This window comes from Procambarus clarkii, chromosome 41 (genome assembly GCF_040958095.1).
Source record: "Procambarus clarkii isolate CNS0578487 chromosome 41, FALCON_Pclarkii_2.0, whole genome shotgun sequence".
NCBI lineage: Eukaryota > Metazoa > Arthropoda > Malacostraca > Decapoda > Cambaridae > Procambarus > Procambarus clarkii.
Window position 1 is genome coordinate 16529029 of NC_091190.1, and position 16426 is coordinate 16545454.

A 16426-nucleotide genomic window follows, 5' to 3' on the forward strand; every position below is an offset into this window, starting at 1 on the left:
TATAAAGTTTGATTTCGAAAAAAGAACCTATGCATAAAAGTTGGCAAAATCAATGCAGAAATGTTCGAAATAAGACAAAAATAATATAATTTATTTCTAGAAGCGTCCGAAGCAAAACACCTAATACGTAATAATATTAATGTCTAATCACAGACATTATCCAACACTTGTGCATTTAGGTATTTCACGTAAAGACTTAAACATAAATCTTTCGTATTCTCCCGAGTACTTTATCATTATCAAGTATATGTGTTGTACAAGACTTATATCACCTCGACCAACACGGTTGCTATGCTGGATCTAGTTCTCTTATCTGTCTTGACCTCCTGATCAAGAGTCACCTCCAATCTCGCCTGCTGGGTGGTGTTCCTGTGAGGATGTCTTCCAGGGCATTACGAGCAGTTGTCCTGGATGCCATCCTGGGATTCTGAGTCCTAGAGTTGTTATTAATAAACGTATTCGTCTGGATACGGGTGGGATGCGGGGAAGTTAAGGCCCGAAAATCACTTCAAGGTAACCTCTCAAGGTATACTGTCCCTCGTATGAATGCTATCATGAACGAGTTTACGTGAATCTCGAATGGAAGACCCTTTGAGCCCTCCAATCAATTCTCATAAACAATGCCCTCTTGGACGTTAATCCAGCAGCCAAATTAGAAAATAAAACACTATACACACGACTCACAACTGATGCCACTCAAATATTTTATCATCGTTGACGTCCACTGTTCAAATACCACCTCTGCAAAGGCTCTACCCACGTATTACAAAAAACAATTAGTGACTAAGAGAACCTAAACTCCTAACCTAACCTAATTTAGGGCTGTCTGTACACCAAATTCTAATATACAATCATGTTATTTTATATAGGAGAATATACTGATTTTAAATGCCCAGTATGTTAAAATTGACAAATGGTTGTTTGCGTCTGGTGGTTGTGTGGGCCAGTGACGTCCGGGGACTGGTTGCCAATACACAATTTCCGCCGGTCATTTGGTCCCTGGATTACCTACAGTGTGGTTGTGGTGCAGTCCGTCCTCCTAATTGAGCGTCGCATTTTGACGTACACTCTATCTAAGGCCAAAAATCGTCGTACTAGAAGGTGGTAGTGGCTCGCGAAATTGACGTACTGTCCCGTTTTCTGTTTTAGGTCCTCTGGTAGGTTAGGATAAGGGCTCTTTAGTACGTCAGTTTCTTGAGGTTGGGAAGCGTTAGGAGGACGGGCTGTGTGTGACAGAAATATGTGAAGTGAAACATTAAAAATTAAAATGTTTACCGCTCCTATCCTGTAATCTAAATATTCGTGTTGTGTCTAACATAGATTCCTAAAGTGTATTTTAGTTATCAGTGAAGCACACAGCCTGTCCTAAGGTTTCCCAACGTCAAGAAACTATCGTTCTAAAGTGCCCTTATCCTAACCTACTACTGGACACAAAACAGAAAACGGAACAGTTCGTCAATTTCGCGAGCCGCTACCATCTTCCAGCACGATAGTTTTTGGCCTTAGGGAGAGTATACGTCAAAATGCGACGTTCTATTAGCAGGACGGATTGAATCATAAACTAGAAACTAGGGCAGAAAAATCCCCGTTACCTGACTTAAGTGTTGACTCGCGAGTGTTTAGTGCTATGCTGGACGTTACAGTCGAAAGTGTCGTAACTTTTTCGTCAAAAATGACATTTGTCGGCAGCTCCAGACCTCAGTCTAGTGTTTATTGCCTTGTGTTGAAAGTTCAGTGTCTTGCGAGATTTGTCTGATAACATCACTTGTGAACACGAGCATGTTAGTGTTGGGTCAACTGGCTTGTCCCAGTCTGACCTCAATAGTCTTAATTAACTACCCCAGCGCCACCTTCCTACCCCAGCGCCACCTTCCTTCATAATAAGGTAAGGGTCCACCTCGAGCCGCAAGCATATATCACCTGCACTTCGTTATCAGTATATAAATATATATAAGTGAATGTCTGTCTGTCTGCTCGAGGCGACAAATCAACGACTCGTGTTAAGTCTGCAATGTGGGCTAAATTGTCCGTAATGTTTAACAATCAATTTTACTGCTCTTATCGTCGTTAAGCCAACGTTATGGACTTGGATTCAACATCGATAACGTTGATTTGATTTACATCAAAACAACGTAAATTATTTAAGAAATGTTATTATCTCGTGTGAAATATAGGATGAGATTCCTTAAGAGTTTATTGTGATCAGAAAAACATTAATTCCTTTAACACACAGAACTTTCAACACAGGGAAGACAGGATTTTTTTATTTTTTTTTTGAGGGGGGCGAAAGCTGGGAGGGGAGGAGGGTGGGTCGGAGGGCGGATGAGGTGACGGGGGAGGGGCGGTGGATGAGGGGTGAATGGCAGGGCTTGGGGGGGGGTGGATGTGGGGGTAGAGGACTAGAAGCAGCGTCAGGTTACCCCTCCTAGAGAGAGTGAGTGTGAGTGTGTAGAATATGGATTATAATGTCACCGCTCATTGAATTATATTTGTGTTGTATGAAGATTTAAATGTATTAAACGTATGAAGGCATAACAAACTAACTGCTATTAATTCCATTACAGGTAAGGTCGTCGATGGATAAAAAACGCTACAATACTGAGGTATGTTCCTGTTTTTCTTCTCCATAGTATTGTTTCGTTTATAATTTCGTATGAGAAATTACTGAACATCGCTAATAACGCTGCGAAAAAAATTAACAAAATTTTTTCATAAAGGTCAGGCCAGCAACCGGGAGGACTGGTCAAAGACCGAGCCGCGGGGCTGTTGAACCCCGGAAGATACACATGGTAGACACAAGGAAGGTTTTTGTCAGCGTTTCCTAATAAATTTCGTAAGCTGGTTCTCTAAATTTTATCATCATCAATTAACTGTTACAGATGTGTAAAATTTTTATAACACATTTGTTTAATTCCAAAGAACCAGACAGGTGTAGGGATTAAGCCTAACAGCCAAAATGCATTTACTCAATATTTAAATGCTAGATTTAAGGTAAAAATAAACATTAATAAACTAGCAATAAAATGAACATTTCAAGCTCATGTTGACCAGACCACACACTAGAAGTTGAAGGGACGACGACGTTTCGGTCCGTCCTGGACCATTCTCAAGTCGATTGTCCAGGTCCAGGACGGACCGAAACGTCGTCGTCCCTTCACCTTCTAGTGTGTGGTCTGGTCAACATACTTTAGCCACGTTATTGTGACTCATCGCCTGCATTTCAAGCTCATTTCATCTTGAGATGATCTTTGAGCTCAAGGATGATGAAGATGCATTTGGAATGGTATGATATTTGTTAATGCCTGCCCAGGAAAGTAGCTATAATGCTTTCAGAATGTTTTAACTGTATAGGGGAATGCTTCAAGTCTCTAGTATCGAATGACATCCACATAGATTATTTAAGAACTTTTGAGTATTAAGAGTTGTTCGTATTAAGTCGTATTAGTCGTATTAAGTCGTATTATAAGTCGTATTAATCGTATTATGAATCGTATTAACAGTAGTATTAGTCGTATTAAGAGTCGTATTAAGAGTCACAAGCAGTCCTTCGTAAATGACAGGATCACCATTGGTCAGTCGTTGGAGGACAATCAGTATATAATTATTATAATCATTATACGTAAATTATTTTCCTCGCAGCCTAAGATACAACGAAGCCACACACTTAGCTCTTAGTAAAGATCGCATTATATGAAGACTAAATATTAAAACTTTTAAAATTTAATTTTTAAAATTAGCGCCTAAAAATACATATAAAAATCAATAAAAACTCCAAAATAAAAACTGTGTTACATGGGGGAAATGAAACAATATATGGGAATATAAGGTTCCGCTTCCCCCCCCCCCCCCCCCCCCTAAACTTTCCCTTGGCCTTAGAGACAATACTGCCATATAATATAGGGGAGTAAGGTGGGGGAGGGAAGAAATAATTGATTTGATATATTTATAACGCTGGAAAAGACTTGATGTAACTTTTCTGTAAAAAATATTTACTACATATTCGAACCTGTGACTAAAAAAGACTTAAAAGACTGTGACTTAAAAGACTTAAAAATAACTGAATTGAACGCTTAATTATCCTTGGATGTTACCTCCATTGAACAACACCGGAATAGAACTCTGCTTTTTACCCTTAAATTAAAACAATTCCGGTAAAGTATTAAATGAAGCAAAGTCCAATCTATTAACTTTCCTATGAGGCACCTATTTTTTTTTCTCAAATTAATACGAACTTGACGATCTCTAACTTACCTTCGAAAGATTATAACTGAATCTTTAATATAAGAGAAGCTTACAGATTATACAACCTACGAATTTACTTTAGTGTTTACTTTAAAACTAAAGAACACTTAAGGCGCCAGAGTCAATTTCGAGTCATTGTTAACTTAGCAGCTTTCATCTGAACTTAATTTCAAGTTCAGATTTCAAGTACAACTGTGGAAGGAGGGATGAGTTCATATATTTTTAAATCTACGTATACCTGTATATGTCTACGTATGCCTGTGTATACTCTGCCCGAAAGGCTATACATGTTAGTGGCTTTGCAAGAATGTAAAAATACCAATGTTATGTAATCTCACAAACCCATTGTACCTTCTAGAGGATAAATTTGTATTATTATTATTTATTATTATTATTATTATTATTATTATTATTATTATTATTATTATTGAAGCTAGTTTTACAGCTGTGAAATGTTATAAGTACTAAACCTGCTACTTTAAGTTAGTAGATCCGTTCTACTAATCCTTCCAAAATTAATTTTCGGTCCGTCCTTACGTGTGACGAAGCGAAACATTCTCTCCTAATTTTCTGATGTGTGGTCTGAACACGACTACGAAGATTATGTGGGCTGGAGCCTGAGATAATCCGAGAGCGTTGAGATGGGGGCCGGATGTAACAGTCAAGGAGAGGGGGGAAAGGGAGCATGATGAAGGTGAGCCCAGATGAAAGAATGAGCCGGAATGAAGGCAAGAAGGAAGTACATTAGGAAGGTCAGTTTAGGAGGATGAAGGGGCGAGAGAAAGAAAAATAAATTCCGGGAGAAATATACCATGAGATCGTCAACAAAGGGAGATAGAGTGAGAGAGTGAGAGAGTGAGAGAGAGAGAAAGCGAGAGAGTGAAAGGGTGAGAGAGCGGGGGAGTGAGTGAGAGAGCGAGAGAGTGAGTGAGAGAGCAAGAGAGAGACAGAGAGAGAGAGAGAGTGAGGATAAGATAATGAGGTAAATAAGATGAGTTTGCAAGGCTTGCGATGCGGTGAACTGGAACTGAGCGAAGGTTATGCGGGCCAATGTGAATGGTTATAATTAATTCAAGACATTTGGGGATGTTAATTGACCTTTGAGCGGCGTGGACACGTTGTTCTACCAGTTCAGATTTAGCGTTGCTAGTTATGGGATTGAGTTTCAGCTGTGTGGTCCCGCCTCCCCAATCTTCAATCGACCAGTGTACAGGTCCCCAAAGTCCATTTGGGGGTATGTCATATCTACATAGGAAGCAGAGTAGGAAATTTAAGTCCATCGCTTCGTTACTGAGCACACAATATTTTGATTACTATTTAGTTACTGAAGAAAAGAATTTCTGATGTCTTTTTAACTCATTCAGTTAGTTTCAACTCGAGTTCCCTTCCTTCTGCACCATCTCAAATCTATTATCATGTCTATTATCCTTAGAAATTTCTACGTGGTGATCATGTGCGACTCATACCTTAATTTGTAAGAAGTTATTACGTTAGAAGCCGGCTGCCTGTTGTCAATTAAGTTAATAAATATTTTAAATAAACGGAAATATTAAAACAATTTATGTAATCAGATTAATTTTGCCTCAGGAAATAATTACGGCACGTAATTATCTACTCGACTTTCCTCTTTTTATTGTTTATTCAGTTAATTAACAGCAATCACTATAAACCTCTCAAATGTTACTTCTGAACCAATTTAAATTTTGAGCCAAAATCTCATAGTATATAAAAACTGATTTTTGAAACTGCTGCAAATTAATTTCCTTCGCAAATCTCAAAATCAGCATTGGCAAAATGCGGTGATTAAGGATGTGGAACGGAAAAACTTTTAATTCCGATAATTTTCCATCTTTCTAATTTTACTTGGAATAAATTGTAGGGAAGGAAATGAAGAACTTATGTAATTACTCGAATGTTATATATATATGTATTGTTTTAGCTGCATTATATTACTAAATGTTTAATATGTTAGATTTTCAATTTCATTATAATAATATTGAGAGATCCAAGTAAGTTTAATGAATGAATACCAAAATATTGGGAGGTGGAAGGGATTAAATATTCTCTTAAAAATTTTATTCTCATTTTATTCTTATAAAAAGTACTTACCATCGTGGGTGATTACGAACCCTGGGCTGGAATGGGGTAATTTGGGTGGCCTGGGAGCATTATTCTTGGAATGGGCTGTCACGTGGGCCCTCTTGTCCCCCTCTCCCACACACACACACACACACACACACACACACACACACACACACACACACACACACACACACACACACACACACACACACAGTAGTTAGTAAATGGAATGCACTAGGAAGTGATGTGGTGGAGGCTGATTCCATACACGGTTTCAAATGTAGATATGATAGAGCCCAGTAGGCTCAGGAATCTGTACACCAGTTGATTGACGGTTGAGAGGCGGGACCAAAGAGCCAAAGCTCAACCCCCGTAAGCACAATTAGGTGAGTACACACTCAGACTTACTGGAAAGATAAAAGGAATGACTCGACGTGTTAGTAAGCATCCCCCGGAGTGTGTTGTCAGCCGCTCAGCACCTATAGCATGCACAGTACAGCCACCTTTGTAAACGCACATTAATGACACTATGTAAAAAGACACCTCGAACACTGTGTAGAACAGGCGCGAATTCTGTGTATTTATGCATGTAGGTTAGATTAGCATTTTAAAAGCACACAATCACCTGTGGTTGATTGTTCAATAAATCGTTGAAATATATGTTTAACAGATCTCTAACCCTGTCCATGGAGAACAGAAGAAAATGTACATATGCTGATTAGCATTGAAAATATGTGGCCACGTCTGTGGTAGGAAAAAAAGTACATCCTCTGAATTACTTGGATTGTGGCGAAATAAGTTCTAAGTAATAACTGGGAATTCCTAGACTCGAAGTTACGTTATGCTTGGCATTTAGGCTACTGAGATATGGTAAAAATGGCCGGAAGTCATTTTTAAGTGGGCATTAGTCCGTTCCGAATGAGTACCTTTAAATACTGCATCAGGCCTAGAACTTCGACACGTGACGGGGGAATACAACCGTGTTCTGTGATACTGGTGGTAAATACAACACCACACAGTTCATAATTCATTTGGTTGAAGCCAAAGAATCCAAATACAACTTGCCATAAGAGATTCTGTTAGGCTCTTATGGCAAGGTGTTAATTTTCACCACCATGAGACTTTTATTGTTCATGCAACCATGAACTTACCAAGCTTCGTGCTTGGTAAGTTCGTGCATATGGTGGCCTCAATAACGTCCGTTATTGAGGCCACCATAAGGCACTAGTAGTTCATGCTGGAGTGAACCTTCAGTTATTCACGTCACTCTAAACCTTCCGTTATTCACGTCACTCTAAACCTTCCGTTATTCACGCCACTCTAAACCTTCCGTTATTCACGCCACTCTAAACCTTCCGTTATTCACGCTACTCTAAACCTTTCGTTATTCACGCCACTCTAAACCTTCCGTTATTTACGCCACTCTAAACCTTCCGTTATTCACGTCACTCTAAACCTTCCGTTATTCACGCTACTCTAAACCTTCCGTTATTCACGTTACTCTAAACCTTCCGTTATTCACGCTACTCTAAACCTTCCGTTATTCACGCCACTCTAAACCTTCCGTTATTCACGCTACTCTAAACCTTCCGTTATTCACGCTACTCTAAACCTTCCGTTATTCACGCTACTCTAAACCTTCCGTTATTCACGCTACTCTAAACCTTCCGTTATTCACGCCACTCTAAACCTTCCGTTATTCACGTCACTCTAAACCTTCCGTTATTCACGTTACTCTAAACCTTCCGTTATTCACGCTACTCTAAACCTTCCGTTATTCACGTCACTCTAAACCTTCCGTTATTCACGTCACTCTAAACCTTCCGTTATTCACGCTACTCTAAACCTTCCGTTATTCACGCTACTCTAAACCTTCCGTTATTCACGCTACTCTAAACCTTCCGTTATTCACGCTACTCTAAACCTTCCGTTATTCACTCTACTCTAAACCTTCCGTTATTCACGTCACTCTAAACCTTCCGTTATTCACGTCACTCTAAACCTTCCGTTATTCACGCTACTCTAAACCTTCCGTTATTCACGTCACTCTAAGCCTCCCATTGTTCCAACCGCGATAAAACTTCATCTGTTCATTCCGCCGTTAAAATTCCACAGGGAAACGGACTCCTTAGGACCCAACGGTCAATTGTTTCGATTCCATTGTTTGTCAAGCAAACAATAGAGTCGAGAGACGAAGTGTACGGTCGTTCTTTGGGTCCTGTTGTCATTGTAAAGAAACCATCCTCATGTACATTACAGCCATCTTCCTCTCGATCAAGGAAGGGTCTTCAGACGTCAGCGAAGACGTCAGACAATACGTCACAATATCGTGGCTGAAGATGACCAAATCACATAGAGGATGGAAAAAGACGATGTTTCGGTCCGTCCTGGACCATTCGACTTGATAAATGGTCCAGGACGGACCGAAACGTCGGTCCGTTTCCCCATCTTCTGGTGTGTGGTTTGGTCATTACGTCAGCGAATCGAGCAAGATATTAGTCCAATCGTTATTATATCGTACGTGGAAGGGAGGGGAATTATCAGGGGGAAAGCGACTATATAGCACTGGGAAGGGGGTCAAGATAAGTATTTGGGATGGGACGGGGAGGGGGGGGGGGGAAGGGAAGGAATAGTGCCCAACCACTTGGACGGTCGGGGATTGAATGCCGACCTGCGAGAAGCGAGACCGTCGCTCTACCGTCCAGAGATTTATCTGTATAGGACGCGAACTCAAACACTGAAAATTTACAAGTAGATTATTGACCGCACCAATTTTCAGCTTGACACCCCTCATGATGTATATTGGCAAGTCCTGTTTTCCTATCTGGCTTCTCCTGATTGATATTGGCAACCCTGATGTATATTGACACCTATTTTTGGCGCCAAAAATCGGCATTCGCATATTTGTTGGATATTTTGTATTTGTATAAAGTTTACACAAATATATTTAAGCTTTTGAGTGTTGCGCAAGAGTTTCATAGTTACGTTTCCACAATGGGTATCTACGCTTGACATCAGATATCAGTGCATTTTGCTGTATTGATAGGTGTTGACGTATAATCTCAGTTTTAACCTGATTCAACCAACTTCTGTTTCATGCAGACACTTTCAGTCAAACGGAAGCATTTTCAGTCTGATGACGCATGTTCCTTTCGTCTGACGCAAGCACCTTCATACCGACATATAAACACATTCAGAAAAACGAAATTGCACCTCTGCCCGATGCAAGCAAATTTAATCTGAAACACTTTCAGTCTGTTGCTAAAGCTTTTAGTCTGACAAACGTACCTTCCGCGAAGCACCTTAAATTCTGACGCAAGTACCTTAAATCTGATGCAAACTCCCTCAGTCTGACGCATGCACCTTAAATCTGACACAAACACCGTCAGTCTGACGCAAACAGTTCGCAAGAATTATTGCGGCACTGCAGTAATTGCGTGAATTAGCGTGTGTGTGAAATTTCGCTTGTGAACGTATTTGAGAGTTGAGACCATCAAAAGTTCCTGCGCGAGGAGCTTCAACTCACGGGGCTCGCCTTTTTAAGATGCCCTTTGACGCATGCGGTGAATCTTCCATTCACTTATAGGAGACTCGAACCATGGATACCATGTGTTGAGAGGCCGATGCTCTATCGACCCAGCTATTGAGTGGTCTTAATAGGGAAAAGTTGCGATCTTAATAATAAGATTGCGGTGAATCTTGTTCCTTAGTCTTGTTCTTCTTAACGTGTGTAGTCATTTATCGTGACTCGCCTATTTCTGCCTACTGGGTAAATGTTTAGCTGTTTGACTGCCTTTTTCAGCCGCTGGTTCTCTGCTGTAATGACTCTCGGCCAATTGTCGTATCACATTTCCTTTTGCAATTATGAATGAAGTTGTCTGGTTCCAGTTGTCTGGTTCCAGTTGTCTGGTTCCAGTTGTCTGGTTCCAGTTGTCTGGTTCCAGTTGTCTGGTTCCAGCTGTCTGGTTCCAGCTGTCTGGTTCCAGCTGTCTGGCTCCAATTGTCTGGCTCCAATTGTCTGGCTCCAATTGTCTGGCTCCAGTTGTCTGGCTCCAGTTGTCTGGCTCCAGTTGTCTGGCTCCAGTTGTCTGGCTCCAGTTGTCTGGCTCCAGTTGTCTGGCTCCAGTTGTCTGGCTCCAGTTGTCTGGCTCCAGTTGTCTGGCTCCAGCTGTCTGGCTCCAGCTGTCTGGCTCCAGCTGTCTGGCTCCAGTTGTCTGGCTCCAGTTGTCTGGCTCCAGTTGTCTGGTTCCAGCTGTCTGGCTCCAATTGTCTGGCTCCAGTTGTCTGGCTCCAGTTGTCTGGTTCCAGTTGTCTGGCTCCAGCTGTCTGGCTCCAGTTGTCTGGCTCCAATTGTCTGGCTCCAGTTGTCTGGCTCCAGTTGTCTGGTTCCAGCTGTCTGGCTCCAGTTGTCTGGTTCCAGCTGTCTGGCTCCAGTTGTCTGGCTCCAGTTGTCTGGCTCCAGTTGTCTGGCTCCAGTTGTCTGGTTTCAGCTGTCTGGCTCCAGTTTTCTGGCTCCAGTTGTCTGGCTCCAGTTGTCTGGCTCCAGTTGTCTGGCTCCAGTTGTCTGGCTCCAGTTGTCTGGCTCCAGTTGTCTGGCTCCAGTTGTCTGGCTCCAGTTGTCTGGTTCCAGTTGTCTGGCTCCAGTTGTCTGGCTCCAGTTGTCTGGCTCCAGCTGTCTGGCTCCAGCTGTCTGGAGCACTCTCACATGTCAACGCACTCACTCTCACACGTCAACGCACTCACTCTCACACGTCAACGCACTCACTCTCATACGTCAACGCACTCACTCTCACACGTCAACGCACTCACTCTCACACGTCAACGCACTCACTCTCACACGTCAACGCACTCACTCTCACACGTCAACGCACGCGCACACAATTTCTCTACAGCTACAGAAGCGTGTCTGTTTAAAACAAATGTGTTGTATTTATGCTCGTAAGCTATTATTATCAAGCGATATCTTGCTGCAGGCGATATCTTGGTCCGTGGCACATCAGCGCTATCTTTGCTCATGGTATATCAGCGATATCGACACGCATGCTACGTGCGATTTCTTTGCTCGTGCAGCTTGCGAAATCTTGGTTTCGTGATATACAAGCGATATCACCCTGTATGTTTTTTAATCGATAACTTTGTACCTGCTTCAAGCGATATCTGAGATGTCGCTTGAAGTATGTTTTACGTTGCTCCTCTACTGTGAGGAGCAGCATAAAGCTACTTTGAGACGTAATATAAGCTTAAAGTGAAGGGTAATGTGGGCTATATTGTGAGATGTAATACTGGCCTATTTTACAAGGCCAACGATAAGAGGTAATACTATGAAAATACTACTATAATACTACTATGAAAGAATGTTTGACTAAAGAGAGAGGCAATGCTGGTTTGGGGTGAAGGGTGATGTATCTTTACTAAAGTAATACAGAACTTCTATGATAGGTTATGTAGGCGTTGCAGGCCTAATGTGAAGCGTATTGTAGGCCTATTATGAGAGGAAACACAGACATGCATTGAGGGGCAATGTAATTCAACTGTGAAATGCACTGTAGGTCTACTTTGAAAGCTAATACATGCCAACTGTGAAGAGTACAGGAGGCCTATTAGTTGGGTTACGTAGATCTACTATGAGAGATAATTGATGTAACATTTTACTAGCATTTACTAACACGTGGTTTTAGCTCAGTACCACGATCATACTTCTCCCTACAGCTGTAAGTATTATAACTTTTCTTCAGAAGGGGGTAGAGGCATCTTGCGGTAGAATTAATGCCAAGATTATTACGCCTCGGAATTTAAGGCCTCAGAGTTGCCCACGACGATCTTTCTAGGTGAAAGACGGTGAAAAGATGGGTTATACAGACGGTTATACACGGTGGGATATTGGTCATCTATTCTTCTCATTCTTTAAAGTTATATTGAGCAGTTTTCTTTCACCCAACAAAAATGGAGGCTCGAGAAATGGCGCATTAGCGATATTGTAGCTGTAAGGTAGTGGTGGATGGCAGCGGTGGTCTGTGTTGGTGGATGGCAGCGGTGGTCTGTGTTGGTGGATGGCAGCGGTGGTCTGTAGTGGTGGATAGCAGCGGTGGTCTGTAGTGGTGGATGGCAGCGGTGGTCTGCAGCAGGAGGATTGTGATGGATGACTGTGAAAGTGCAAAGTAACTGGGGAGGGTAGCTGGGTATGGCAGCAAGGAAGGGTAGCTGGGTATGGCAGCAAGGAAGGATAGCTGGGTATGGCAGCAAGGAAGGGTAGCTGGGTATGGCAGCAAGGAAGGGTAGCTGGGTATGGCAGCAAGGAAGGGTAGCTGGGTATGGCAGCAAGGAAGGGTAGCTGGGTATGGCAGCAAGGAAGGGTAGCTGGGTATGGCAGCAAGGAAGGGTAGCTGGGCATGGCAGCAAGGAAGGGTAGCTGGGCATGGCAGCAAGGAAGGGTAGCTGGGCATGGCAGCAAGGAAGGATAGCTGGGTATGGCAGCAAGGAAGGGTAGCTGGGCATGGCAGCAAGGAAGGGTAGCTGGGCATGGCAGCAAGGAAGGATAGCTGGGTATGGCAGCAAGGAAGGATAGCTGGGTATGGCAGCCAAAGGCTATAGCCAAGGAGGACTGAACAGCTAGAAGGGTGCTCTTGCAATTCACATTGTTTATGTTTTTTTGTCCTGGATATTACAGTTATAACTCTTGTCGGCATTGTGTGCGAGGTGATGTTGGTACGCCCACCCCTGTCTTTCCCTCCATCTTCCTGGCTCCTCCTCCATCTTCCTGGCTCCTCCTCCATCTCCCTGGCTCCTCCTCCATCTCCCTGGCTCCTCCATCTCTCCGGCTCTCCCTTCACCCCTTTGCCTCTCCCTTCATCTAGGACAACTACTGACCTTCCACTGGATGCAGCACACAGCAGCTTCAAACTCAAGTTACCTAGTTGCTGTTTGATAAACAGAAGCGTGTGGTAATTAAGGCAATGCTGCTAATTTGTTTCTACCCTAATCAGAATTCAAAACGGGACGTAAAGCTGTGGCTCATTCATTCATTTCTCTCTCTCTCTCTCTCTCGCTCTCTCGCTCTCTCTCTCCTCCTCCCCCTCCCCCTCCCTCTCTCTCTCTCTCTCTCTGGGACTGGTCAGTTCCGGCCCAAAGCCTTCCCTATGTCGAGATATTTATTGAGGTGGAGTTCATTTTATTAATAACCACACTTGAAAACTGGCGTTGTTTTCGGGTCAATGTGTCGTTATCTATCTGCATCTGGGCAGCAAAATGATATACCAGAAGATCAGGGCCTTTTCTGATTGTTAGTTGCCACGGTCCACTATTCTAGGTTTAGTGGAGGGGAGAGGGCGGTTACTGTGTCCTCGGGTGAGTGTACCTGTCGATCTTTAGCCGGGGGATCACAAGGCTATGGATACAACTCTTTCTGATGCAAGTTTTAAATCATTTTACATTTCCTAGATGCTTATTGCTTGGTCTCAGCAGCTACCCAGCATCGATTGCTAACCTATTGCAACGGTTTGGTCACTTGCTGCTGCTCTGCAGGAGATTCAGTATGGCACAGGTGACTGCGTTTGCTTGGTTGTTCACGTCATCTTGGAGCAAGGCATTCCAAGCAGTTGCTCCGCAATTTAAGCCACAAAAGTAGCATAATGGGGAGTCTTCCTTAGTTCATAATCACAAGACACATCTCGACGGCCATTATGAACTGTGTGGCGCAACGTCTCCAGGACCACCACTGTCTGGCACAACGTCTCCAGGACCACCACTGTCTGGCACAACGTCTCCAGGACAACCACTGTCTGGCACAACGTCTCCAGGACCACCACTGTCTGGCACAACGTCTCCAGGACCACCACTGTCTGGCACAACGTCTCCAGGACCACCATTGTCTGGCACAACGTCTCTAGGACCACCACTGTCTGGCACAACGTCTCCAGGACCCCCACTGTCTGGCGCAACGTCTCCAGGACCACCACTGTCTGGCACAACGTCTCCAGGACCACCACTGTCTGGCTCAACGTCTCCAGGACCCCCAGTGTCTGGCGCAAACGTCTCCAGGACCCCCACTGTCTGGCGCAACGTCTCCAGGACCCCCACTGTCTGGCGCAACGTCTCCAGGACCCCCAGTGTCTGGCGCAAACGTCTCCAGGACCCCCACTGTCTGGCACAACGTCTCCAGGACCCCCACTGTCTGGCGCAACGTCTCCAGGACCCCCACTGTCTGGCGCAACGTCTCCAGGACCCCCACTGTCTGGCACAACGTCTCCAGGACCCCCACTGTCTGGCGCAACGTCTCCAGGACCCCCACTGTCTGGCGCAACGTCTCCAGGACCCCACTGTCTGGCGCAACGTCTCCAGGACCCCCACTGTCTGGCGCAACGTCTCCAGGACCCCCACTGTCTGGCGCAACGTCTCCAGGACCCCCACTGTCTGGCACAACGTCTCCAGGACCCCCACTGTCTGGCACAACGTCTCCAGGACCACCACTGTCCAGATCACGAACAATATCTCTATATTTCCCCAGATGCAAAAGTTACTCAAATCAATTTTCAAGAGTAATATGGGACTCGAACAAAGGGTCAGAAGGACGAACGAGGCAATAGGCCAAGACCACTCTGACCTCAGTCTGCTGTCGGGGGTTGACCTCGCGGCGGCATATTGAAACGTTCAATACATTTGTCAGCGAAATTATATCATTTCTCAATGGCAGGATCTGAAGGCCATATTCCGTGACTGAAGTCCGGATATGAATGAATACTCTGCAAGGAGAAGCGATTCTACCAATTGGTTTCTCCCTAATATGCTAAATATGTATGCTAGCTGTGTTTGACAACTTTTGCATGCCACTTAGGTATGCCAAGCGTGTTTGTGTGTGCCAACAATTTATTCATACTGGGTATGCCAAGTATGCCCCCTCCCCCCTTCCTTATTTACTCCTTAAGAGGACATGTATTGTTACTCAGATCCTCACAATACCGGTATAAGTATAAGTTTTACTTGTATAAGCTTTCCGTAGTCTAGTTCAAATGGTCTGTTATTGTTCAATTTTTTTAATTCTGTGTGTTCCCATTGTCTTAATCACCGTTTTTTGGTCGTTCTGCTCTTTGCAATGTCAAGTAAACAGGTTGTTCGGTCAGGTCTAGTTGTAAAGCTGTTCGGTTTGGTGTAGTTGAAAAGCTGTTCGGTCTGGACCACTCATCGCATTGTTCGATCTGATTCGAAAACATACGGGCTGATGTAGTATGGATGTGTACGGTCTAGTCTATTCATCAAGCTGTTCGATTTAGTGAAATCAGTGAGCGTGTTCGATCTGGTTTAGTTAGTAAATGGTTCAGTCGTGTCTAGAGAACAAGCTTGCTGTTTGTACCAGTGAGCAATATATATAGAATGCTGCAGTGAGCTATATATATATATATTATGGTGCAGTGAGCAATATATATAGTATAGTGCAGTGAGGTCCTAGCAGGAAGCTAGAGTGCATTAGTTGCATTTGCCACTCGTGGATTTGTGCTCCATCGACGCTGGCTTTGTCATTTAATTTGCGAATTTCAATTATCATAACCATCCCGGTGTGTTGCAGAGGCAGATTATGCGAGCGTGAATTCTGCGGATTACACATTTTTGTTGATGACAATAGCGAGTGTGTGTCTCTCTCCTCTCTCACTCTCTTAATTCTCTCTACACGTCTCTCCACGTTTCTGCCCCTCTACATGTCTCTCTCTTCCTCTCCCTTCCTCTCTCCTTGTCTCTCCCTTTCCTCTTCCTCCCTCTCTCTCTCCCTCCCGCCCTCTTTCTCAATCTGCCTTCCTCTCTCACTCATCCTTTCTCTCTCTCTCTCTCTCTCTCTCTCTCTCTCTCTCTCTCTCTCTCTCTCTCTCTCTCTCTCTCTCTCTCTCTCTCTCTCTCTCTCTCTCTCTCTCTCTCTCTCTCTCTCACTTTTTTTTTTAACTAAGGCTAGAGTTCATTAAGGTTATCAATTGAAGTTCCTAGTGAAAATGAAAGTCTGAGCTGTTATCCTGCCTCAGGTATCCTATCCGTTATCCTTCCTCCCTCCCTCCCTCCCTCCCTCCCTCCACTCTCTCCCCCCACCCCTCTCTCTCTGCCTGTGTGTCTCTCTCTCTCT

The 16426-nt window shown here is 43.7% G+C and overlaps 1 protein-coding gene across 7 annotated transcripts in view; it reads left to right on the forward strand.

The window, feature by feature from the left end:
* Positions 1–990: 990 nt before the first annotated feature.
* LOC123761207 (probable glutamate receptor) overlaps positions 991–16426 on the forward strand; it is a 146225-nt gene continuing 130789 nt past the window's right edge. The window contains exons 1-3 of one of the 7 annotated variants that reach the window (XM_069339396.1): positions 991–1101; positions 1544–1885; positions 2565–2603. In XM_069339396.1, the coding sequence (XP_069195497.1) occupies positions 2577–2603 (27 nt within the window). In that variant the 5' untranslated portion in view covers positions 991–1101; positions 1544–1885; positions 2565–2576. Of the gene's footprint in view, positions 1158–1439; positions 1886–2564; positions 2604–16426 lie in introns of all 7 variants that reach the window. The other 6 variants (XM_069339395.1, XM_069339398.1, XM_069339397.1 and 3 more) reach the window with 6 other exon arrangements.